Genomic DNA, 26,264 nt, shown 5'->3' on the forward strand with positions numbered 1-26,264 from the left:
GGAAGCCACCAGCAACGCTGCATTTCTCAATGCAGCCAGTAGTGAAAGTGTGTTACACAAAGATCTAAATTTGAAAGCAGTTACTATCACTGTTCTTAAACAGTCCTTGTGTAAGACCATTCATTGCTTTTCATGACTTCAATTAAAGCAATAGTCAAGTGTTGCAAAACCCGAAGGGCTGAGGTGCTGCACCTCAGGGGAAGGCTCACGGGCTATGTCAGGCACTGAGCTATACAGACTGTCCCAGACAGCTCTGAATGAAATCTGTTTGCCTAATCTTCATCCATTTTTCCCTCTTAATGTGAAAACATTGGGTTCCTGCTGCACTACCTAGCTTGGATTTCTCCTTCCTTCACTTATGTCAGTTACTATGGGAACTGCTAATGGGAGAAAATTTGGTGCTTTCTGCCAGTACGATATGAAGTCATTTCAAAAGTTATGTTCACGTTATGCATAGAATATCTTGGTTACTGAAGAATGGATATATGTGAGGACTGTTGTGTGAACAGCTTGTAAATTACAAGTATGTGGAGCGTTGCTCTTGCCTTCAGTATACCAGAGGCTGACTGCCGTCATAAGTGTTCTAGTATTCTTGTATCGACACGTCTGCCATATAGTAGAGGGGTTTGTTTATGAAGTCACAGTTTACCTAAATCTAAAATACTTACAAAATGCATATATATCATCTAGTTAGCCATGACTGGCGTTTTCAGGGTACAGTAACAAATCCTTTCAAATTTCAAAGACATCTGGCATCTGAGTCTCTTCACATATAGTATTTTAAGTAAGTTTCTCCCATCATAAACAGATCCGTGAACAGGAAGCAGACCACTACTACACATCTCCCAAGCATGTTCAGACCTTATCCAATGGCTTTTTTTTGACCAGAAGCAAGGCAAGAGACGGATTCCCAACACATCCCATTAGTGAGGTGTGAATTGCTGTTACATGGGGTCATTCACTGCATGGCACCAGGCAGCAGTTGAGGCTCTGAAATGAATTTTGTTTTATTTTTTTTTCAGTAGATATTGCAGACAATAGAGATTTCAAGTGCCATTTCTTGATCAGTGCTAAGATTTTGTTTGTAGGTGCTGGTTTTACTATAGAGGGTAAGTTACATGGAAAGAGAGAAGGTGCTACCAGAATGAGTTCTCAGAGCTGCCCAGCACCAAGGCTTTACCAATTTGCTGGGACTGCTGGTAACTTGCATAGGAACTGTGGCTTCCAGGTGCCACCAGCAGGTCACCCTGTGCAATGGGTAGATAGCAGGGGACACAGTTCTGCAGCTGTTTGCCTGCCTTCTGCAGACCCACGTTGCACTGCCACAAAGCAAGGTGCAACCCTCTCTTGGCAGTGTCACCTTTGTTCAGGATCTGGGCGTTGACTTTGAATAAGGTGCAGGCTCAGTGTGGGTGGAGGAAGAAGAGGCGTGTGTTTTCAAGTGCTCTCAAAATTCAGCTTGCCCTGGGGATGCCTTAGACATTGGTTTCTGCTCTACGTTTTGCAAATGCTACCTACATGACTAAAAATTCCCCCTTCCCAATCCCAGAAATTGCATGTGCACAAAAAGAAAAGTGAAATTTGTACCCCTCCTTTTTTTTTTTCCCTTGTATAACACTGGTATCAGAAAAGGTGTTTGGGAGCTCTGTTCCTTTCCAACTGACTGGAAAATGTCAGCTTTACCTGCTCAGCCCTGTTTCAGTTCTGCATTGGTTATATTCCTGACCTTTTCCAAGTTAGCATTTAGGTATTAGGAGGGTTTTTAAATCTTGGAGAGTCTCTCACTTTTATCCTCTCTTCTTCTGTCAGTTGTTTCAGGTGGGGGTGGCTAAGCCTACATGAGTGCTTTTTCTTCCTCAGACTAACCAAGGTAACCAAGAAGAAAAAGCTGAAAGTCCTGCAAAATGGTGTTAACTAGCTCAACACTCAGAGTGCAAGGCCCTACAGGCCAGGCTGTGTGGGAAATGAAGAGTAACCAAGTTGCAGCAGGAGTCAGGATGACCCAACAGCCTGAGCTCACCACAATGAGGAGCAGGAGGCTGGGGGGAAGACAGCCCCGCAGTGCTCTTGGCATGGGGAATGCGCAGGCTCACCTGAGTACTGTGTGCGGTTCTGGGCACCACAGCACAAAAAGGATGTTAAACTGTTGGAGAGTGTCCAGAGGAGGGCTACGAAGATGGTGAAGGGCCTAGAGGGGAAGACGTATGAGGAGCGGCTGAGGTCACTGGGCCTGTTCAGCCTGGAAAAGAGGAGGCTGAGGGGAGACCTCATTGTGCTCTACAGCTTCCTCACGAGGGGGAGTGGAGGGGCAGGCACCAACCTATTCTCATTAGTGACCAGCAATAGGACCCGAGGGAACGGTGTCAAGCTCCGACAGGGGAGGTTCAGGCTGGACATCAGGAAGAGGTTCTTCACCGAGAGGGCTGTCGTGCACTGGAACAGGCTCCCCAGGGACGGAGTCACAGCACCAAGCCTGTCAGAATTCAAGAAGCGTTTGGACTGTGCACTTAGTCAAGTGGTCTGAATTTTTGGGTAGACCTGTGTGGAGCCAGGAGTTGGACTCGATGATCCTTGTGGGTCCCTTCCAACTCGGGATGTTCTATGATTCTGATCTCCTTGAACACCCCCAGGGATGGTAACTCGATCGCTTCCATGGGCAACCTGTTCAAATGTCTGACCACTCTTTCTGAGAAGAAATGTCTCCTAATTTTTTAAATTGTTGAAGACTAGTGCTCTTTGTTCAATTCTTTGTTTTAATTGTTGAAGACTAGGGGCATGATGTTTCCCTTTTTCCACTCACCAGGGACATTGCTCGACTGCCAGGACTTTTCAACTATGATGGAGAGAGGCTTGGCAACTACATCAGCCAGTTCCCTCAGGACCCTGGGATTCATGTCATCAGGTCCCATAGACTTGTACCTGTTTAGATTCATCAGGTGGTCTCGAACCTGCTCTTCACTTACAATGGGTGGGACTTTGATCCCCCAGCCTCCATCTATGGGTTCAGGGAAATGAAAGACTTGGGAAGCCCGTCTACCAGTGCAGACGGAGGCAAAGAAGTTGTTGAGTACCTCAGCCTTCTCCATGTCCATCGTTACCAGTTACTCAGCTATAGAAACTCACTCCTAATATGAGAAATTAGACACCTATAATTGCTTACGCACTACTATTTTCACCCCTCAGTCTATTTTCACAAATGTTAAAGGTGCATGGTGGCCCTTGGGGACTCCTCCTGTCACCCCAGCACAGCAGCCCAAAAGAAGCTGGGTCCTCTCTTGTGCTCTTCCTCGAGTCTCTGTGCAGAAGGGATGCCACCTCTCGCACAAGGGCTGGGGGATGGGAAAGAAGCACTCGTGCAACCCCTGAGAATCAACAACAGAGTTCTTTATTGCCAGGACATCTTGCAGGTAAGCCTGCGGGATGTCCGTGGTGTTTGGTGGCTCCAAGCTAATGCTAGGGATGGAGCCTGCTCAACGAGTAGGGAGCTCGCTGGGCACTCCTGAGACGCTGTTGCTGTGCTCGGATGGCAGAGAGCAAAGACGCACTGGGGTAGTCGCAGGTCTGATCTGGCCGAGGTGGATCCACTTCCATCGGTTCCTCCACATCTTTTGGTGGATCCACCTCCATGGGCTCCATGGTGTTTGGCAGAAGGACAAGCCCCTCCTTGCCAGGGACTGCCCAAGCGGGATTCCTTCCATCAGGAATATTTTCAGGCCAGGGTGCCGAACCAGGGGGTCGGCCAGTTCCACCCCTAGGTCCCATGCCACTGTCTGATTTCCACCTGTGGGTCTCATGCTGCTGTCTGCATTACAGCCGTGGCTGGGTCCCACACTGTGTCCTGGACTATGGGCATGCCTCTGCTCTACCTGGCTGCCTGCCTGACACTCCTGCCTTTGCTCCATGCCACCGTTGCACCAACGGGAAGGCCCAGGCCCCCTGTTGCTGTGTGGCTGAGGGGGCGGCCTGTTCCCTGCATCATTGCGGTGCCAGTGGTACTGCCTGTAAGTGTCTGTGGGCTGCGTGCCAGAGGTCCCTTGGGCGCTGGTGTCTGTTGTGCCGCAGGCGCGATCCCTCTGCCCATGAGACTTCTTCTCGTTAAGTGCTTTCCTACTCAGTGCTTCCTTGGACAGCATTGCTATCCTCACACCGAGGAGGCCTGCCACTTGCCTTGCTGCTTCTGGACTTCTTCCTGCCGCACAAGCTGGCTGTCAGAGTGCCTAGAAGCTCAGCGACTGGTGGGCCAGCTGCAGGGGTCCTCTTTTATAGGGCCCGCAGCAAAGGCGGGGCAGTGGTGGCCATTGTGACCTCAGCAAGCCTCTGTGATGGAGAGACCCACGCGTGGCCAAAGGCGGCCGTGTTGGGAGCGGCCTGGAAGATGCCCTCATGTGGACAAGGAGGAGGATGGTTGGGGGGGCTGAGAGTCCTTTCCTGGGGCTGGCTCCCCTGGGCCATTTGGCTTGCCAGAGAGAAAGGCTGCCCCTTGGCCATAGGGACTGTCCTTTACCTCCCACCCTGTGCCTTGGTTTATTGTTAACACTGGTTTTTAGGTAATTTCGTTCTATTCTTTATGGAAAAGAACAGAAGCAAGGTGCATCTTCAGCCCTAATTCCCATGTGGGCTTTGTGCTCTGAGTGAAGAATTTCTTCCCCACGTCACATCTAATCTAAATCTCCCCTCCGTTTGTTCAAAGCCATTATTCCTTGTTCCGTTGCTACACTCTCTGACAGAGTCCCTCTCCACCTTTCTTTTAGGTCACTTTTATGGGTTAGGTTAGGTGGCAAAACTGCAGGACCTTGCAAATTGCAGCCTTATCTGCCTTGTTCCACATGGCCTTCTCCAGCTCAGGCTCTAGCTTCTCATCAGTGTAACATAGAATCATAGAAATATTAAGGTTGGAAAAGACCTCCAGGATCATCTGGTCCAACCCCCCCCTACCACCGATGTCACATGCTAAACCATGTTCCTACGGACCAGGTCCAACCTTTCCTCTAACACCCCCAGGGATGGTGACTCCACCGCTTCTCTGGGCAACTCATTCCAATGCCTGATCACTCTTTCTGAGAAGAAATGTCTCCTACTTGTTTTAATGGTTGCAGAGCAGTGTTTACAGTGAGTCAAGGACTTTTCAGCTTCTCACACTGCCCTGTCAGTGAGGAGGCTGGGGGTGCAGGAGGAGCTGGGAGGGGACAGAAGCAGGACAGGTGACCCCAGCTGACCAAAGGCATATTCCATACCATGTGGTGTGGTGTGTCCTGGTTTCGGCTAGGATAGAGTTAAATATCAGAAAAATAAAAACTGAGTAATTATGATAAAACAACACAGTGATAGATGGATAGTACACACAGATGATGGAGGCAGGGATAAAAAGTGACGGTAAAAGAAATAGTGAGAAGCATAATTGGAAAAATGATAACACAATAAAATATTGGAATTGTTTCCCGGTACCAACTGGAACAGTTACCACTGTGGCAGGCTCCAGTGTAGCTTTGTCATGATCATCCTGGGAACTTTTATTCAGGAAAGTGCTTCACTTCTTAAATTCAGTATTGCGTTATTTACCCCACTCAGCTCTAGAGCAGCACATGCTATTGCTGACCAAGAACCAGGAACTGCCTGGAAACGTGATCTCTTGCTTTTTATACCCACTTAGCTTTGGGTGTAAAATAACCTCACAGGTGCTGTGAGAAGAGCTGGGTCAAGGATCCATTCGCTTCCTTGCCTACGTATAGTCAAACTGAGAAAAGCAGCCCTCCAGAGCTTGCTCTTTCACTCTTCATCTCTTTCTGTTCTGCTTACCATGAAACAGTGACACTACTGAGGTTTTTCCAAAGCCTTTTGTTTTGACATGCAATCTGCCTGCATTTTTGGGGAGCCCTGGCAGCTCAGGCTGCAGTGTTACTGCTGTGGCCATGGTCATTGATGCGCAATGAGGTGTCCTCCTCTGCTGTGCCTGCTGTGGCAGGGCTCCACCTAGGGCATCTCATTGCCTGAGAGGCTGCAGTGGGACCGAGACCTTTGGACTTTATTCCTGCTTCATTCATGCAGAGTGAGTGTAACCCAGACCCTGCATCTCATTTTCTGCTAATAAAAAGAAAATCTGAATTTTGCAAGAGCTAACCAAAGTCACAGTTTTATTTATGCACAAGCAGTTCCCCTTCCCCTCTCCTTTTGAGAATGCTTCCTACTGCAGTTCAGCACAGGGAATTTTCACTTCCGAAGAAAGTCATCCCAAAGCACTAAAATCTTGAAGAGAGACTTCATCTGCCCCATTTATGGTAGGAGAAGATGTGCTCTCAGTGGGTGTTCTCCCACCGTGGGTAGTGATTGAGCAAATTCCGAGCCACGAGTTCTTTTATGACCCTGGCTTTGCCCAAATCTAGATAGTTTGAAGGGATCTTTCAAAAGAACTATGACATATGGTTTGCTTTTTATTATTATTATTGCATCTAATGCAGAGAAACTTGCTGTTGCTTGCCTCTGTTATTGACATAAAGCTGCACTAGGGTTTTCTAAATGCATCGTCTTTCATTTATATATAGTAAGAATTAATTCTGATTGAATACTTTGCTTCACTGAACTGCAGATAAGATGAATGGGGAATTGCTAGCTAAAAAAGGGCTCACACAATGTGATTCAGACCTCTGTGTCCCTGGGCACTTGATCTATTGATGGGTTTTGTAATGCTGTTATCCTGCTGTTCTTGTTGCAGGATTTTACCTCACACTGCAGAGCATCCGCAGAAGAAAAAAGGGAGGAAGGACTGGTGGTGACCTAGTTTTCCACATGCATGCACACAAAGTATGTCCTGGATACCCTCTGAGTCATTTTGGTGGACAATGTTCCTTAAGCTGGGGCTGGTCCTGAAGTTTGATACTCCTACTGATGTCTGTGAGGAGAAAGCAGCAGGACGGAGCCTATGGTGTGCTCTGGATTTGAAGCATGTCCTGAGAAGTTTTATTTGGAAATGCTGGCAGCTGTGGTCTTGGTACTGCCTTGCAGTCTGAGTCCCAGCTCTAGGTTTTCATCTCTGCTTTAGCAACAACCTCAGACATGTCTCTTGAGGCTTAATACCCCTTGTTTGGGGCTGTGCATAGTGAGGGAGATGACCAATTTTAAGTCCTCTTTAAAATAAATAAAAATGGTGGCTAACTCTCAAAATCTTAATGCTGGAGCTTCATTTAGCTTCTTCCAAATGTTTTCTTAAAGTATAAGCTTAATATTCACTTAGAGGGAAACCAGAGAGATGCTTAACTGATGAGACTAGGCTGCAGGGAATGCATGTTTAGCCTAGGATTATGAGCGCTTGGTGTTACTTCTTGGCTTCAGCCTCCCTGAAGGGAATCAAAAGAGTTATTTGCTTTGTGCTTGTATTGTTACAGCACCACAGCACCACTAACTATCCCGTTACGTTCCATTGTTCTCCCAGGCTAAATATTTCTTTAAATCTGTGACCTACAGGGCAAGAGTCCCCAGTAATGTGCCACTTCATCAAACAGCGGAGAAAATCCAGAATGTCAACTGCTAACATGACATGCAAATTTTGCACAAATCTCAAATGTTTTGTTCATGTCCCAAGCAGGGGCTAGTGTGAGTCTGACCCTGCTGTGTAACCTATGTGGAAAATAAAAAATTACCCATGGCCCAAAGTAAGATCCCGTTCAGGTTCATGGCAACCCTGCCACTGATGTCAGTGGGGACAAAGCTGCAGGGCTGAGGTATAGCTTCTGTGCCTGTCAAAATTGCTGTGGATTTTTTATTTTTTTTCTGTCAGATATGAAAGGTGCTTGATACATACCCCAGCTCCTTCAACAAATTGTCACAGCTGGTGTGTGTGTGTGCACATATATCAATCCTTTCTAGTAACTGGATGGCTGCCCAAATCACTGAATACAGCTACAGCCCTATTTGAATTTGAACACAGGTCTTGGCTCCTCTGAGAGAATGCTAAATAAGTCATGAGCAGTTGGAACAGTCAAAATGGTGCTCATCAACCCGCTTGAGAGCAATACTTGGCATTCTCCAAGACTTCCCAGGACTCTGCTGGTGGGGTTTCTTGGTCAAATGTTTTTGCTGGGGGCAGAAAATCTCCATACAGTTTAACTCCGTGGTAGTGCTATGAGGGAGATGCATCTTTACAATATATTTTATACTAGGAGCACTGCTTTGGTTGCAAAGCTACAATTTATTGTGGGTGGTTTTTTTTTTTGTTTGTTTGTTTTTGTTTACCACCAAAATATATTGGCATTATCTGGGCCATGTTAAGGCAGATGGCCTGCCTGACTTTCCCTTCAGCATCAGTTGGCTGGGACATCCATCTTTAGCAGGTTAGGACATTGGAGGAATGATATTAACTTCCTGACTGTGCATTTTAGACTGAAAGAGGGTGAGGCTCTGCTAGAGACAAACAGGGCTGCAGTCCTGACTGACTTCCCAAAGGCACTTCCAGTTGAAGAATAACACAGTGGAGCTTCCCATGAAGGATTCTGTTGCTATTTTGTCTGCCATATGTCTGCCATATATTGATTAGGTCAGAAATTTCTTTTTGAAGGCTAGGTATTCCTAGCTTTGACTTTCATAAAGGCCCCAAAGGAGAACTGTATCCTGGAGAGATCACTTCTTCCGCAGAATTTTTATAGGAGTATGTGATAGCTCTAGGAGAGGCGTGGGAGAGTAGTTGGGGGTTTAGGTGTTAGGACTGAGATCAGGAGAAGATGGAAAGTGGGCACAGAGTGTGTGCTGAGAAGGTCAGACCCAGCAGTATGGGGATGCCAGTGGGACAGTACGACTGATGCAGGGCTCAGTTACCACCACCACCACCAATCTCAGACCAATCTACACTTCTTGATTTTGTCTGTGTCCTCTGTGACAGGAGAGCTGCAGAGCCCTAGCAGGGAAGCTCTGCTTGGTGGTGGGGTGTGGTGCTCATCCTGGGTAACCCCAGCAAATGGCTGCTTGCCAGACAGACCCTGAGCTGCACACCAGGGGAAAAGGGGAAGCCCACTGTTTGCTGCTCTTGTTTAACTAGATGCAGTCATCTTAATTTTGGGTGCTAGTGACACCAAAGATGGCCAGCACCTCTCTAGGAAGCCTGTTCTGGTGTTTGACCACCCTCAGGGTAAAGAAATTTTTCCTGATGTTCAGGTTGAACCTTCCCAGGTGCAGCTTTGTGCTATTCCCTCACATTTTACCTCTCGGTTACCACGGAGAAGAGCCTGGCATCTCCCTCTCCATTTCTGCTCTGTGCGTTTTGGACCTTACTAGGGACCAAAAACCCTAGGGGTTTCAGTATGGTAAGTGTCTCGCATTGACATTAGCTTTGTGTGTAATAACTTGCCTTATTCCAGAGAACGTGGAAGTGTGGTAGCACAGAAACAAATGTTCGGCCAGTGTGTGAATATATTTCAAAGTTGGTGCTTGCCAACATGCATGTTCCTCTCTGATCTATACAGCAGTCTTTGAAATTGAAAAGAAAGCTGAACGAGGTTTTCTTGTAAGTGGGGCATTTTTAGAGCTCCCTTCCATATGGCTTCCCTAGTTTCTAATGAGGTGTATATTCAGCTAGGCTATATAAAATATCACTCTATTCTGTGACTGTCTATTTTCAAGCAACTTGAAGTAGCTGAAAATTACTGAGCCTGCTTAAGAGTATTTTTTTTTTTTTGCCAGATTTGGTTTAATTTGGCCTGAGGGTTTAAGAAACCCCTAGCATATATGCGCATGTGCACCCAGTGTGATTGCACCAGCCGTGTCTCCACAAAAAATTGGGCTAAAAAGTCAGGCTGCATTTGGCCCAGAGGTCGAACGTAACAGACAGGAAATGGAGCCTCAGTTCTTGATTTAGTTCTAAACGAAAAATATTTGTTCCTAACTTCTAACAATTCCTAGTGCTGCAGTGTTTCCATGCTTTATTTGAGAATTTCTGCAATTAGAACAAAATGAATAATGCAAATATGGATTTGCAAATTAATGGACTGACTTTATTATGGTGCTAAAAATGAGGTTGCATTATGAATTATTCATGCATACCTGTGTGAACACTAACTTTTTAAAAAAATATTTGGGAGATCCAGAAGATTCAGTTTCTTTCCTTAACAAAATAGGCTTGTTTGGTAGTCAGAAATAACAGCATGAGATCACATGGGAATAATGGAAAAAAAAAAAAAAGACTAAACAGGTTATATGAGTCACAGTCATTAAATAAATAGAGAAACAATTATCTGTTTTAAATACAGTCTAAATTTGAAGGAAAAACAAGGTCTAAATATTAGAAAAGTCAGTGTGAATGTTAGTCTTTGTAGAGGGGGAAAGTTGTTAGATGTTGTCATGAGTTATTAGTTCAAAAACCTATGTTAGAAGATCTTTAAAAAGATTCAGCATTTTTATGAAAGGGCAGAAACCGTGTTCCCTGCTTCAGCAGCTAGGGACTTGCCATTGAGAAGTTTAAAGTAGGTTATGTCTTACTCGGTGAACAGCTCCCATGCTGAAGAAACATTTGCCAGAAGAAACATTTGCCACATGGCCAATGTGAAGCAGACTATTTCCAGCAAATTAAGGCTCATTTGAGAATAATGAAGGAATAGAAAGAAATACTCTATGCCTGGTATATGTAACTATGCCATACCAAAGAGCATGACTAGTTATAGGAAACAGCCAGGTTTGGCATTCAAATGCCCAGTGTGCATCTACTCAGCACTCATCTTCTGCAGCTCTTCATGTTGTCTGGGGATGGAGGCTCCATGACCATGGCAAGTTCTGATGGAGGTGAGTCCTGGCTTCTGTCCTGCCAATTCAAAATGGAAAAGGAAATTACCACCAAAGGAAGGTGACACATGAATGTAGATTTACTAAGAGACCTAGGTTTAGATGTACCGGGAGTGTCTTATGTGTTGGTTAGTCATCAGCTGATCCAGGGGTTCCCTACCTGAGGTACTGCCCTTGTTAGTGCCCTATTTCAGGATCCTGGGCCTGAGTGACAGAGTACTATTATCTCTGTGGACTGCTGGATGAGGCAAAAGGCCTTAGAGTTTTTTTTCTGTTTTGCTTTGCATGCATGTGGAGGATTCTTGAGCTCATTTGTAGAGAGGAAAGTCAGTTCATGTCCTATTTCTTTCCAAATCACCCTCTAGGTTGCTCCTATTTAAAGCCAGACCAGCTTTATGGTCCCTTGGGTAGCCTCTGCAAATGCCAGGCTTGTTCACACAGCTTCCTGAGAAGCTGAAAACCTCAAATTTACTATGTTTCCTTTCCAGTAAGTCAGTGTCCTCAACTTCATCTCAAATAATCCCTTTCTCTGGGGCAAAGTGACTCACTCGCAGCTGCTATTGAAAGTGGCAGTGACCATCTGGACTGAGAAGCACTTCACCCTCCTTCAATGCTGGGGTACAGAACACAGATGGCTCTTGGGGTGCAGACTAACAGCGTGCTTCACCCAAACCTCTTTCTTCATGCTGATAAAGGGAAAGGAAAAACAGAGAGGGGATACGGTTAAATGCTGTTGTGCTTTCAGATTAAATTTTTGAATTACATCTTTTTCATTAGTAAACATTGTAATATTTCACCAGTTATCTCTAGGGTTATAGCATCGCAGACTTCCGTCAGTGCTGAACTCCCAGTCTGCCAGGTGCTGGGCAGTGGTTGCCAAATTGTTTATAGCCTAATGAAGCCAAGATGCTATGAATGGACACTGCAAACTAGCGAAAAGAAAGGCGAAGCACGAATGGGAAAAGTAGCCATGGGAACAGATGCATGCTTGCAGGCCAGAAGCAAACATAACTAAGTGGCTTTGAATGATTTATAATACTTGCATACAAATACTACCTCTCAAACTTGCTTTACTCACTTTCTCCCTGGATGTCAGCATGTGGCCCATCAGATGGATGCCCAAGCAGAATTTGGTATAAAAGGATGCAGAGGAAATAAATATTATAATTTGGTCACACCCAGACAACCCTTTACTCTGATTTTGCGAATGCTTATTGGCAGAAGGGTGTTTTCCGAGTGGAGAGAATTTGGTCGGTGCTGTGTTCGTGCTCCGTCAACATGCTGGGAATCTGAGCAGCAGCTGCTGGATGAGCGTGAGGCTGGAGGAAGGGAGAGGAGCATTGTGAGCTCTGGACTGGGAACTGCTGAGGAAAGCAATCATTTCCAAATCACTCTTTTACTAAAATGGGATGGCTTTGCATTAGAGACACTAACTCCTTCTGAAATGTCTCTGCGCCTTTCTTCCCTTTTGTAATACTAACCTATTTCTGAGACACTGGGCACAGCTTCCTCTTCTCTGTCTCCCGTGATGTTTTTCAGTGCTTTTGCAGGCTTTGGCAGCTTCCCAGTCAGTGCAGGTTCCCTGCCAACAGGCTCCCTTCACGGCTTGTTTTATAAAGGGCTGACTGCTTTGATAGATGATAAGGCTAAGGAGAGTGAGGGAACAAGGGATTTTATTTATTTTTTATATTTTTTTAAGAAAATAAAACCAAAAACGCACAAAAACCTCCCTCTTGCTTCTGAAGGACACATTGCAAATAGAGTTGGTCCAAACCTTGCAGGTTTTAATCATCGGGGAGCCCATCAGGGATGAAAGGTGTTTGTGTGATGCTCTGTGTGTGATACTGATGGGGTGGAAACATTACGGCAGGAAAGGCTAGGAAATAGAAAGGAAAACAAATGAAAATCTGCGGCTAGGAGAGAAAAAATGCTGAGTGGAGTGACAAGGAAAATAACCAGCCAAAGGAGAGGAATGGAGCAAAGAAGGGAAGAAGCTGGAAAGAAGAGATGGAATGAGAGAGGGAAACAAAAATGGACTGACAGTAGAAAAAGAGAGAAGCTGAACAGAAGAGATGGAGGAAGGCAAGGCTGGTAGATGGCAGCCATGTGTGTGCTCTCTTGATAGAGGAAGGGGGAAGAGCTGGAACAAGGCTGAAATAAATCATTAGAATAGATAACATCTTAAAATCAGGCAATAAGAGAGTGAATCCAATATGAATTGAAACATCAGCTGAGGCAGGAATTAGCAAAAAAAAAAAAAAAAAGCCTAGGAAAGGACTAAGTCCTTCCTTCATACTTCTGCCACCCCTGAAAAATTTACTTACAGCAATAACTCGTGGACATTTCTAAAGCACACATTTTTCCCTGCCAAATTTTCCATGGCTTCCTGCAGGATGCTTCGCTGTTCCTCATTACTGCCGAGGCTGACTAGACAGCAACAATTCATTTCAAGGCAGTTTTTGAAACCTGTTTTCATTCTGTATCGATTTGGAAACAGAACCTTTTGACTGTGTTTGCAAATCTGTAGTTGTGCTAATTGCATCTTCTTCAATGCCAAAAGTCCAACATTTGGATGCAAGTGTGTAGTATCCAGGTAGGGATAAGGGAGATCCAGATATCAGCTCTTGAACTCTCACACTATTTGGAGCTTTTAAAATTCTGTATTCATCAGAGCATGGATATGTTAAGCCTGGGAGTGGGAAACTGTTTCCCCTTTCCTTTGCCCCAGCTTTGATGAAACCAAACAGGTTCCTGCACCTTTTTCAGTAAAACCTTTAAACCTTTTTACCTTTTTTTTTTTTTTTTTAATGCTCTAACCACAGTTGATGATGATTGGTTTCTATGTTGCTCCTGCCAAAAAGGTTTTGTTATAAAGAACCTGTGCTGTTTGGTGGCATCCCATCTCAGCAGTCTAGTTTGTACTCCAGTAACGTAGCCGGTGTCTTTCAACACTGAACGTGATATTGACGTTTAGCACTGTGCAGATATCTGGTTGAGCCTTACAGGCCATGATTAGATCCGTCCTGTGGAGTTTTGCCTCAGTACTTGCACTTACTGCAGGCAGAGCAGGAAATACGTATCGCGGATCTGTTCAGCCAGGGTGATGCAGTTTGATGGCTCTTCACGGCTCCAGTGCAATGCAAACCTGTCCTGTGGGCTGTTCTTCACATCCTCTGGCTGCATAGGGTAGAAAGATAAAATGAAATGTTCCTTCAGCGTAGACATGATCTTTCAGCATCATCAATACAAGTCAGCTGATTTCCTGCTCATTTCAGCAAAACCACCCATATGAGTGCAATTACTGAGGAGCGTGCAAATGGCAATTTAAGGGACAGACTGCCAGAGATGTCTGGGCAGGAGCATGCAGTCCTGTATGCCTGTGCAAAGCTCTCTTGGGTCCCAGTCTAGACTAGCTCATTACACACACTGCAGTCACACTGCCTTTTCCAGAGGCAGTGCACAGCATATTAATGCATACTTTTAAAGATTTCTTTTTTTTTTGTAGTGGACGAGGGCTGCAGGACTATTATTGATTCAGGGTAACTCCAAGCGTCTAGTAATAAAGGTAACTCTGCCTTCAGATTTGAACACCTTTTTTGTCTCTACAGCTGTAGCTCCCGGTGGCATTACCACCCCTTTCACATTTACTGTCGCAGTACAGAGAAGAGCTCTCTAAAAACGGTGCAGGGTGTCTTCTCTATTTCATGGCAGATTTTCTTTCCTTCATTGTATTCTCTATTTCCTCACAGCATCGGTGGAGTTGCCTGTCTGCTGCAGGCTGTGCTGCAGAAGTTGTCCAATGCCAGCAGGAATAGCACTGGGCCTTGCTCTGCTGGAGATGGCTGCAGCACCAGAAGGGCACAATTTTGGGAGAGGGGAATGTGGATGTGCTGCAGGTGACTGGAGGGCTGGCCTGGCAAAGCTGGTTTGTACAGAAGAGAGAAACCTAGGGAATTTTCTCTCCCTTTCCAAAACTGGGTTGAAGCAAGCTGTGCTTTTGACAGATACTGACATTTTTACGTTTTTGGGGACGCTGATAACACTGGCTGTTGCAGCGCCTAGATTATCTTGGCCCCGACTTGTCCATTTTGTGATATGATAAACCAGAAATGTGTTCATAGCCCCACTCAGACTTTTTCCCCTCTAACCTCAGGATTTTATCCCTGCTTTTGTTATTGATATACACAGGTTTATGAGTCTGTTTCTTTAGGATATAAAGGGGTCTCTTGAGGTTTAAAAACCAGTTATCTGCTTAGGCACCTCTGAGTTTTTTGGACACAGGCACTGACCTGTACACTGGGCTTTTCTAAAGAAGCCCCTTTTTTTTGGTGAAGGTGGCAAGCACTCCTGCTTTCATTCTGAAGGGTAGGTATTCAGGGCTGATGTCTAAGTTGTATACATACGTGCAATTCTTTCCTGTGACTGATAGGGCATGGTAAGAAATTGTGTCTTTTGGGATTATGCAGGCTTCAGTTTCAAAAGGGCTTGCTGTAACCATCTAGTCTGACCTCCTGTATGCACAGTCTGTAGGGTAAGCCTAAATGTCCTGAAAATAAAGTAACTGAGTTAAAAAGACCCACAAAACCTAGCGGGAAAGTGAAATTCATTGCATTTTCCCTATCCTTATTTTGTGGATCTTTTGCTTTCTCTGTCAATCAAAAAGAGATTAAACTTCCACACTTGCTTAATACTTGGTTAAACATTATATAGTCCATTGGCTCCAGCTAAATATCTCCCCAATTATATGGGACTTCTAATGCTACTCAAGCTAAGCAGCAGTCATTAGAATAAATTGGACATCTCAATAAAGTGGCCTTCAGCTGAAGTTGCACTCAGTGTAATCATGGCCCTAAGAGCACAGCTTGATTCCTCACAGCCTTGCATGTTTCATTCTATAAGTGCCATATTTCTAAAGGTAAAATGTCTGTCTTTTTTTTCTGTAGGTCCTTTCAACTCATAACGAACAACCTCAAGTGATCCTTGAAGCCTCCTAAAGGGAATTCTGTTTTTACTGATTTTTATCTTTTTTTGAGGAGAAATAAATGGGAAAATAAGGCCAGCCAGTGCATGTGGAGTGGGACAGGATGGGGGACACGGGACAGAGGGGAGGCTCTGGGGGACAGTGGCAGGAGAGAGGCGGCTGGAGGTGGGGCTGTGCTAGGGCTGAAGGACATCGGTTGGCAGGAATCCATCTTCGTTCATCCTGTTGGAAATGGGACAGTTTGTCAGTGCTGTGTGGAGGGAGGGAGGAGATAGGGCTCATGCATCTCTACGTGTATTTCTGTGGACGATTGGCAGATGTGGGTCAACATCCAGGAATGCAAAATAATACTCCGGTCCCTTCAGCCCCTTCCCCTGTTTCTGCTGATAAAGCATGTGAGGAGAGACCAGGCTGTTAAAGCAGGGCCAGGAAGGCACAACCAGGACTGGGGGGGGGGGGGGGGGCGGAACCTGGCATGATGCTCCCCACATCTGCGCTAGCCCTGTGGCCACCAACAGGGCTGTCACCTGCTTGCAGGGGTCACCCGATCCCTTGATCCTGTAGCTCTGCCTCAGCATTATTTTCAACATATATATATTTATTTTTTCCTTCTAGGGGAAGAAGGTGGGATGCTGCTGCTCAGCAGAAACCAGATCTGTTCCAATTAGAGCTGCTCCCACATTGTTGCCTTCCCCGTGAAGGTCATGAGAAGGAAACCAAAAATGCCAAGTGAGCTTTGCTTTGAGGGATAACCTCTGTGGTGTCTCTCGTATTGCATCGGAAATGTGCAGATAGAAAGCAACAGCCTTCTTTTCCTTTTTTTTTTTTTTTCTTGTCTTGCTGCAGTACAGTTTCTGCCCTGCCTGGCATACTGATTTGCTGGAGAATTCAGGCAGCAACACAGTGGAAAAAAATCATTAAGTACAAGCAGGCCTTGCTCAGCACTGTATCACGACTAGACTCCTACCGTCACTTCATTTTCTTTTTTTTCCCCCTCAGATCTCAAAACTCTTCTTGTGTAAAATAGTGTCAAATTTCAACAGTGAAATCCAGTTCCTTCCTCTTTTCGACCTTCAGCCAAGGAGAATGGCTGGAATAGAACTTGCCAATCATCTCGTGTGTGTGTTAGTGATCTCCTTTTCCTTATGTGTGCCACATAGTTCTTTCTCAGAGCCTTGAGACAGCAAGTTGCAGTGCCAGGATTTCTCAGTTTTAAGTTTTTTTTTTCTTTTTTTTTTTCTTTTTTTTTCTTTTTTTTTCTTTTCCCTAGGCTGAACAGTGCATAGAGCTTTATTGCTAATGCTGAGCCTAACAGTCATCAGGAGAGAAGCCCAGAAGCTGTGAGTTGTGAGAACTGTGCTCATTTGTGGCTGTGTTCTTACTTCTGAACTGGGGAGGTGCACCCAAGCTTCCCTCTGCTTTGAGAAGAGCTATCAACTGTTAAAAAACGGGCAATTCAGACAGAATTATAACATGCCTGGGGGAGGAACTAAGGAAAATGGTGTATTTAACACAAAACTCGAGTGCGAGTTAATCCATAAAGATGTTGAAAGCTTGTTATAGGAGAGATTTTAGTGCTTTCAGAAGATAACTGTGGTGACGCAGAGCCTGACCCAAGGTTTGGCTCACCTGGAGTGCTGTTCGTAGGTGTGTCAATAGTTGGAGACCTAGGGAAGAGACTGAGCGAGACAAATATGAGCGATGCTTGATGTTCTCCTTAGAGACTTCATAGGCAGATCTGGTCCCCTGGGACTTCTTTTTTGCAGGAATATATCCAGCCTTTCCTTGAAGCCGCAGAAACATTTAGCATCTGCAACACCCTTTGTGAAGGCATTCCTGCTGCCCCTTTTTTGCTGTTTTGAATTTGGCTCCTGCTGCTTCAGCTGATGCCCCCTGGTGCTGGTGCTGCAGGAGGTGAGGACAACCTGTATTTATCCACCCTCCCTACGCACAGTCACCTTTTTGCAGACTTTTTTCTGTGCCCAGCAGTCACCTCTTTCACACTCTGCTGTGTCCTACCTCACTGATCTGTTCCTTGCACAGCAGCTTTCTCTGCCTTTGATCTTCTGTGCTGCTGTTCTCTGAACATTTGCCACTTGTGCTAAAACCTTTTGAGGGATTTTCTTGTTCAGTCACAATACCATTCCTCTGCAATCCTTCTCAGTTGGTGCCTATCCTTAGTACCCTGTATAACTTTGTCTCATCGGTAAGCTGTGTCAATTGCCTATAAATACATTGAACAGCATAGGTCCCAGCACTGACTTCTCTTGAACTGGCTCTCCTTTGAGGAAATGTTGCTATTTCCTAACTGTGCCATGACCTTCCATGGATGCTTGGTTTGGTGACTATTTAATATCCCCCCAGACCTGTGGAGATTTCCATTGTCAAAATGCTGCCCTTTCGCGGTGTGGTTCAAACAGGTCAACTTTTGTCTGGCCGCACCATCTCTATGTGAACTTTTGGGCTTAGGACTGTAAAGCCACGCCTTCGGGTATGTTGGCAACCAGAAGGAAGTTTTTTGGGGTCTGGAAGTGAAATGAGGATGGTTGGAAGAGGTGGGCTTTGTGAAATGCAGACCAGCAGGTCTGAGCTGTCACAGAAGTGCATGTTGGCTTCAAACGTGTAAATAGTAGTTAAAGCTGGCTGCAGCACAATTATCCCTTATGTTGAACTAGACCTCCAATTTCAGCTTCCACATGGAAATTACTTTCAGCAGGAAGTGATTTGCACAGAAAAAAAAAAGTTTTACTCAATGTTATGAAAGAAATCCTAGGCTGTATGAGGAGCACCAAAGTGTGTGCTTTCACCCGCTGTGAGGGTTGTGCACAGTCCAGCCACACCTAGCAGAGGCATCTGCATGAATAATTAGCTGTCATTTCCTGCAAATCAAATTACTTTGCATTAGAATTTAAAATGACTTTACAGTTACCGAAACGTACTTGTCGGTGAGAGAGCGAGCAATGTTTTTACAGTGCCACATTTAAAAAGGGGCAGAGGCGCTTAACTCTTTTAAGAGAGCAATTATTTCTGAAATGCGTATTCTGAGAAGCACAGTGTGTGCAAAGATACAAAGATATTTGCTTTATGCTGCTATCTACAACTGGAACTGGTGATGCTGATCTCACAAATGAGATAAATTAATTTCCTTCTTAAACTTTATGAGCAGAAGACCATAAAATGTCCCACATTAGCGTCATATTTTAGCAACAGTTGTATGGGCTTCTATATGGAGTCAATTCTATTTTTAAGATACCCATGTTTTTTGTTGTTGTTTTTTATTTGTTTGTTTTTATTCATGATAGGTTGTATAATTGTATGTGTAGCTGTGCATATAACTGTAAATGAACATGTCCTTATGATCACTTACATAATCCATTTAAATTACCAATAGGAGCGTTCCACTTGTATTACAGAACTGTATTTCCTAAAAAGTATTATCTGAAAATTCACAGACCCTGAATTTCCTCATGTCTTATGTTAGAGGAAGATCAGAGAGATCATCTGTCTATTTCTATCTAGCTGAAACACACCAAATAATAAATGGGATTATATATAAGTGATGAAGGTTTTATCATAGTTTTTTTTTTGTTTGTTTGTTTTTTAATCATATTTTAAAGTTATGCCATGGGGACTTTGAATGTTATTCCACTTTAATGCAGTGAAGGAAATAAACGTATTCATGTTTATTAGTCCTTGCAAACCAGATCTTGCATGTAGCATAAATGACTTCCTGGCTATCAAGCGCAATTTCACAGAGTAAAAGCCTTAATACGAGTGTCTGCGTGGAGAAGGCAGTGCCCTGTTAACTGCTAATAGGAGTCAATGAATCCTGATTGATTCAGCAACCAGGGAATATTTGATGTTCAAGATCATAAAATGTTATGAGAATAGACATTAATTTTACTACCTGTTGCATAGAAAAGGGGCGGATTTAGTTAAAAGGAAGAAAACAAGAACTTGTTTTTCCATATTATAAAAAAGCATAAGGATATTGTGTAGCTAACTTGCAATGACAAATGCAATGAGCCGTAAGGCCACGATTCTTACTACCTTGCTGCGGCTGGAGGTAGTGCAAGGCACTGAGCCATAGTACTGTGGAAATACAGAGAAAAACATAGTTATAAACAGAAACATAGCTGTGTTCTGGTGGCTGAAATAGGAGAGTGCAACACGTTTCTTGTCAGATTTCACGGCAGGACGTTGGAGTAACATTAGAATAACAGAATTTGTCTAAAATTGGCATCATTTTGACCTGAATGTCACTGCTAATTTGCCCTATTAAGTTACAGGATGGATTTGATGGGGGACTGATGGCAGGAAAGATGTTTCAGCAGTGCTGTCCTCCTGCTCCCAGGACCTCTGCCGAGCTGTGCAGCTCAGGTAAACCACTGGTGTGGTGTGCGTGGAAGAGAAGGCACCATTCATACCATTGAACAGTATTCAGATGTGTTCTGGAAAGATGCAATGGAAAATGGGTTGTGGAATTGGGTGGAAGAGAATAACGGGAAAGGGGAGAGGTGGGGGTTCGAAGCAGGAGGACAGAGAGAAGCAGCATAGCACAGGGGGATGGCCGGCAGTGAACGAGTAGAGCTGCTCGCTGCCAAGCAGCTCCCAGAAGATGCTGGGGAAGAGAAACTTGTCTCGGGGAGGCCTGAGCTTACTGCCTTCCGCCAGGCTATGGCTGCTGCTGCCAGCTTGTGTCAGCATGTTGTCAACACGTCCCCAAGAGGGTTTCATACAAATGTAATTAGCAGCGTGGAAAAAAAGACCTAGTCTTGTGCCACCTTTTTTTAGGCTCCTGGCACAAGGCGACCGTTAATGAAAGGTCCATGATAATTCAAGTCTTCACCTTCTGAAGGGAAGACCGATGTATTTTCACAGGCCCCAATTATCTGCCGGAACCACTGCCGGAAGGGGACCTGGTTTGAAGGAGCAGAGGATTTGGCATCGTCTGAGGCATTTTGTGCCGCTGTTGCCAGGATGCTGGAACAGCTGGGCCAGTGCTCGGGTCTGTCCATGTGTGTCTGTTCAGAGGCTCGTCACGTAGCTTTGCTGGACAATTAGCTCCCTGAACCTTCTCTAATAGAAGTAATGCAGGGCAGAAACCAGAGGAGACAGTGCTGCAGAGTGTGTTTAGACTGCTAAATGGTTAACAGCAGAGCTCCTGTTGCGATTCAGTCACAGCAGCAGCATAATGCCTTCTCTGTCCTCATCTGACACTTCCCTGCTGCTCAGAAGGAACCGCTGGGGAAATATGCTTTCACAGGTTGTTGGTTGTACATCTACATCCCTCAGAGCCTTGTAGAATAAGCAATGGGCTGAGGGAAGGGAAATAACCAAGCGCTGGTCACATACCAGCTCTGTTTTTGCTGTCAGCACAACCTCAAAGGCAGCCGGCACCGAGTGTGAGGTAACGCTGCTTGGGGGTCACCTCAATTAACAGCAGGGCCGGGACAGGGCCCTGCCTGGTTTCATAGATAAAGCTCAGCTACTTTTTCATTTACTGAGAAGAACCTGACTGAAATGAGCAATTGGGCTCATAAGCTACAAAAATCCGCTGGCAAAGTGCTAAAGCAGGATCCTTGCCGTGTATGTACTTGATAGCAAAGCGCGTTACGTGATGGCAGGCTATCTTGTGGTTAGCAGGAATGGGAGAGTCCATAGCACAGGGAAAGCAGTATATAGCTCCTAATTCTGTTTTTATTTTGGAGAGAAATTATGCTGAAAAGAAAACAGTTGCAGTCAATATTGAAAAATGAGCTTATTTATCTTTTCGGATGCAGAAGACACTCCAGCATTGATTAGCTGTAACAGACCGAGTGCATGAATTGCAAGGTAAGGTATGACTGATCACTGCTGGGAAGACCCTTTGTCTTGGGACAGCACGGTGGTGGTCTTTAAGAGAACATCAGCCATAAATGCAGAGCTGTCCCAAACTAAACTTATTGTAGCATAAATAGGGACTGTTGCTGCTGGAAAATAATCCAGGAGCATCATGGACTGCAGCAGCCTGGTCTGTCACTGTGTCAGTACCAAAGAGGCTGCAGTGACACAGCAAGGGGAGGGTGCTGGCAGAATGCCTGGATCTCTGAGTTTACTCATTAATAGTACACATCATATTTTTTTCATAAATGCCAATTCATAATTTTTTGAGTAAAATAACATCTGTGGAGCCTGAGCCTCCACTCCCTCATACCAATGGCTGAGGCCATAACATATCTGTGGTGGAGCAAGGTTTTGAACATGAGGTTCTCCAGATCTTTCATATATTACTGGTCATCATTTCCCTTTGTGAACTTTTCCTCTGATATCAAGGACCACACTGCTATTTTTGAAGTAATAAGAGGTTGATTTTGATTCTCATTCAGAAAGCAGCTCTTATCCCTGGAGGTATTTAAGAAATGTGTGGATGTGGCACTAAGGGACTTGGTTTGGTGATGGGACTACGTAGTCATGTTGATGGCTGGACTTGATGATCTTGAAGGTCTTTTCAACCTAGATGATTCTATGTTTCTTTTCAAAAGGCTGTCATGGCCTGAGCTTTTATATTCACAGTGAGATGCAGAGAGGATTTTGGCTATTAATTAGTCTGAACTCTTCAAAGACTTTAGATCCCAGAGATCCCAAGGAAAAAAATCAGCTGAGCCTGTTTCCAAGCTCTATATGCTTAAATCAGATTTAATCCCACATGAGAAACCACACACAAATCACTGGCTGGTGGAGAGGCAAACTTCAGTTTACTTGTGCTACATGGTTTTATTTTTCAAACAGTCCACTAACATCCAGTTTCAGGGAGTGACAAAGTGTTAGCTGTGAGTGAGTTGTCTGAGAAGTGCTGGGGTTTTGAACTAAGCGTTATTGTGAGAACTGGCTGCTTTTCTGCAGACCAGCCAGAGAAAGCTGGTCTTTCTTTCAGCTTCTTTCTCCAGGAGGGAAAAGGGTAAAAGTTAAACACCCCTTGGCAACCCGTCAGGTGGTGGCACTGCAGCCCGAGAGAAGCAATTTGCTGATTAACTGATGTCACAGGTTATGAAATAAATATTTATGCACAGGGTAAAAGTAAAATTAGAGAGCAAGAAGTCATAGATCAGTGACTGGGGGACTATTTCTTTTTTCTAGTCCTAGAGCAAAGGGTGAAAATATCTTTGTCAGGTTCTTTGAGGTGGTGCTTTAAGCTTCTGGGTGCTTCGGATCACTCTTTGAAAGGCTGCCTCAAAATGGGAAGGAGATCTGTATCCTGGGTGTCTCCAAATGTGGTTTTCCAGTCTTGGGGACCCTGTGGAGCAAGCTGACCTGACCATCCAGCTATCTCACCCTCTCCAGATACCAAGGCATTTCACACCATCCGGCTCTCTAAAAAAGCCACCCACATTGCCTGACTGCTTCTGAGGTTTACCAGTCAGCATGTGTTGATCTAGACTGTGTGTGTAGGGTCATGGCCAACTTCGCTTTCCATCTCAACTCTGCAAGCAACAAACGTTGGAGCAATGCAGAGGGAAATGCTGGAACAACATCATCCTTGACACAGCTGAACCAGAGTCACGGTGACAATTAATGTTCGGCCACTGGTGCTGCTGATCAGGTGGAAGAAAGGGTCTTACCTGGAGGCATTTCCAGGGTGGCCAATCGACAGCCCAAGTGAAACTGTGGACTGGGAGGCAGCCCCTGCAAAGGAGAGAAGTTGGAGGAAGATTGGAGCTAAAATCGGTCAGACCCACCCATGGAGAAGAAGGGGCTGTGGATGCCCTCCATAGCGAGGGCAGGACTTCAGCATTGTGATGGATTTCCTTGGGAGACTAGGGGGAGACTGAAGAAGATGAAGCTATCATTCAAAGCATTTAAGGGAAAAGAAGAAGGAAAAAACCCTTTGAACATTGCTGTTTATAATTACATAGGAATTGAAGGCTTTCTTCACTTTCATAGCTAGAAACCGCTTCCCTAGATGAAGTTTTTAGAGGCTCAGATGTAATCAGCTAAGGAACTCTTCAAACAAGCTAGCCGTGTTTTGATTTGGTGCAAATAAGAAGTGAAGTAATAGAAATAGCTATTCCAAGAATAGCTGGGCTTTGAAATGCTGATTTTAAATGCTGCATGCTGCCATTCGGCTGTCCCATCATGATAATTTGGAATGAAAGACAATTTCCCTCTCTGTAAGCACACGCACACAAATATATAAACAAATGGAAATAAAAAGCCACCTCTGAAAAATAGGGTTTTTCTATTTTTATTCTTTTCCCCCCTTTTATTATACTTTCCCTGTATTTCTTCTTTACTTCAAAATGACAGTAGCAGTGTTTCTTACGTCAGCTCCAAAGGATATCCAGTTATCATTTCTCTACCACTAACAGTTACCTGACTTCACATCACCATTTGAAGTCTGCTCATGTAGGGCGCTGCTATGAATTCACTGTAAACACTCCTCCCGTGCCGTGAGCTGATGAGGAGAGATCAGGGATGATGGCTGGCTGTGCTGCACTCAAAAGCACAGACAGAGCACGTACAGGTGTACCAGTGTCAGCGTGGACCTGGGGATGAAGGCTGGAGAGCTGCAGCTGCAGGGGTGCCCGCATGGGGAGCTGCTTGAGTATGCACCTGGGCTCTTGGTACCTCAAGACTTTGGTATCATGATGATTACATTCATGATAATTACATGGCTCTGATAACAGAGCTGGTTCAGGTCTATATCCATGATCATATATATATCTATCTCTGTATTTGTGTATCTATTTATGTATTTATCTGTATTTATGTATCTCTACTGTTGGGGCAAATAACTTTCAAGGTCTATTGTTGTCTGCAGACCCCTGGTGGCTTTTCATGTAAGTTTAGTGATGTTTTTCAGGATTCCTGTTTAGAGACCTGAAAGTTTTTGTGGATTCATGCAAACTCACCTGTGCAGCTTTGCTTCAATGAGTAGTATCATTAATGTCTGTCATACTGCTGCTATCGGTAAACTCAGTCCTACAAGCTCATTGTGGTAGCAGTTGTACAGCAGTAGCAAATTGCAGTGGTAAATTCTGGTATGAATCTGAGGGTAAATTAGTCTCTGAGTTAAAATTTAAGTTGTTTTCTGAAATCACAAATATTTTTAGGACCACTGTTGTCCCCTTGGGTATGAGTAATGGTTTATCTGGTACTACAGATCCTAATAAATGCATTAGTTTATTTAGAAAGATATTAATGAATCATGTTGCCTACTGCTAGGTTATTTTTCCTGTCCTGTAATGCATAAATAGAGTGAGCTTGCAACTGAAGGGCGGTACACTGAGGACAAATGAAAAGAATTACTCTATTGAATTGTGCACTGTTGTCTCGTGCTTTCATTGCTATGGGATGTAATCGTATTAGCTGCTGTACTCTTAGATTTCAAAAGGCTAGTTCATAAGCAGTAATAACATTTGTGGCAATCTGAGCTAAGTTAATGAAAAAGATAATCAAATCTAATGCTACAGGGCATGATATCTGATATCTTTAGGGGTCATGAAGAGATCATGCAACTGACTCGGGGGAAGGGAAGGAGGCGGTTGTGTGCGTGGAGTGCACAGGAGGCAAGAGACAGCAGTAGACTGAGGGTCACCTTGCTCAGAAGCACCGTGTGCTGGTCACCGATGGAGGCAGGAGGGCATGCACTAGATGCATCACAGGGATGAAGAAGCTTATCAGGCTCATGATATTTTTAGTAATGCCAATACCTGGTGATGTATAAGTTTCAATTGATCCCAGACATTTGTCTCTATGTGTTGATTGGGAAATTGGATTACGTGTTTCATGTGCACTTTTGCCTTGCCCATAGCAGGTATATACTGAGTTGGTAGCTGATCATGGGTGGCATTTGAATAGGTTTTTTTTGGTTGTTTTTCAGTAAACACCAACGCTGATCTGAAATTCGCTTGTATGCTTGAAGACAACAGAAAATTCTATTCCCTGTTAGCATTTTTTTTTCTGCTATAGCCTGTGTCTGTCCATGGCCAAAGAAAGGTAGAAAATGAGTACAAATGAGATGGCTGAGGACTGCATGAAGTGGTCCCTCCTTCCAAATTAAAGCTCTCCAAGAAAGTACTGTTAGGAAAACACAGGTAGGAGAGACTGTGGGAGCAGATGGTTTTGGTTCTGCCTGGCTGTTCTCAGTTTCTTTCCCTTCTGCGTCTGTGCCTTTATGTAGCCTGCATTCAGCCCATACAGGTAACACGTTCATTGATAATTTGAGCATTTGGAGACTTTCCTATCATTTACATCTGTTGCCTGTGTTAGATGGACATATTCATAAAAGAATTCAGCAAGAACCTTGTCCAAGCCTAGCCATGAGTCAATCCCATAACAATGCCTTAAGACTCCCCACAGCAAATTGAGGAGGGTGCACCAAGGTCATGGTGATGATCGGAAATACTGGGGGGAAATATCCAAAGGGCTGGGTGCTGATAGGTAGCTTTGCTGTCACTCAGTGCACCTCCAAGAGAAGGGTGAAACAGCAGACGTAGTCAGGCAGTCCCACAGCCCTCGCAAGCGGAGTCACACTAGCTTA

At 44.6% G+C, this 26,264-nt stretch overlaps 2 protein-coding genes across 7 annotated transcripts in view; one reads left to right on the plus strand and one right to left on the minus strand.

Moving 5' to 3' along the window:
- Window positions 1–26,264, plus strand: part of IYD (iodotyrosine deiodinase) — a 64,462-nt gene that overhangs the window by 15,911 nt on the left and 22,287 nt on the right. The gene's annotated exons all lie outside the window — the stretch shown is intronic.
- LOC308193377 (uncharacterized protein) overlaps window positions 11,531–26,264 on the minus strand; it is a 76,804-nt gene continuing 62,070 nt past the window's right edge. The window contains exons 3-6 of one of the 2 annotated variants that reach the window (XM_080588037.1): window positions 23,344–23,407; window positions 13,817–13,938; window positions 12,243–12,407; window positions 11,531–12,080 (exon numbers count right to left, since the gene is read on the minus strand). In XM_080588037.1, the coding sequence (XP_080444163.1) occupies window positions 12,035–12,080; window positions 12,243–12,407; window positions 13,817–13,938; window positions 23,344–23,407 (397 nt within the window). In that variant the 3' untranslated portion in view covers window positions 11,531–12,034. Of the gene's footprint in view, window positions 12,408–13,816; window positions 13,939–23,343; window positions 23,408–26,264 lie in introns of both variants that reach the window. The other variant, XR_013949584.1, reaches the window with a different exon arrangement.

This window comes from Anser brachyrhynchus (genome assembly GCF_964034855.1).
Source record: "Anser brachyrhynchus genome assembly, chromosome: 3".
NCBI lineage: Eukaryota > Metazoa > Chordata > Aves > Anseriformes > Anatidae > Anser > Anser brachyrhynchus.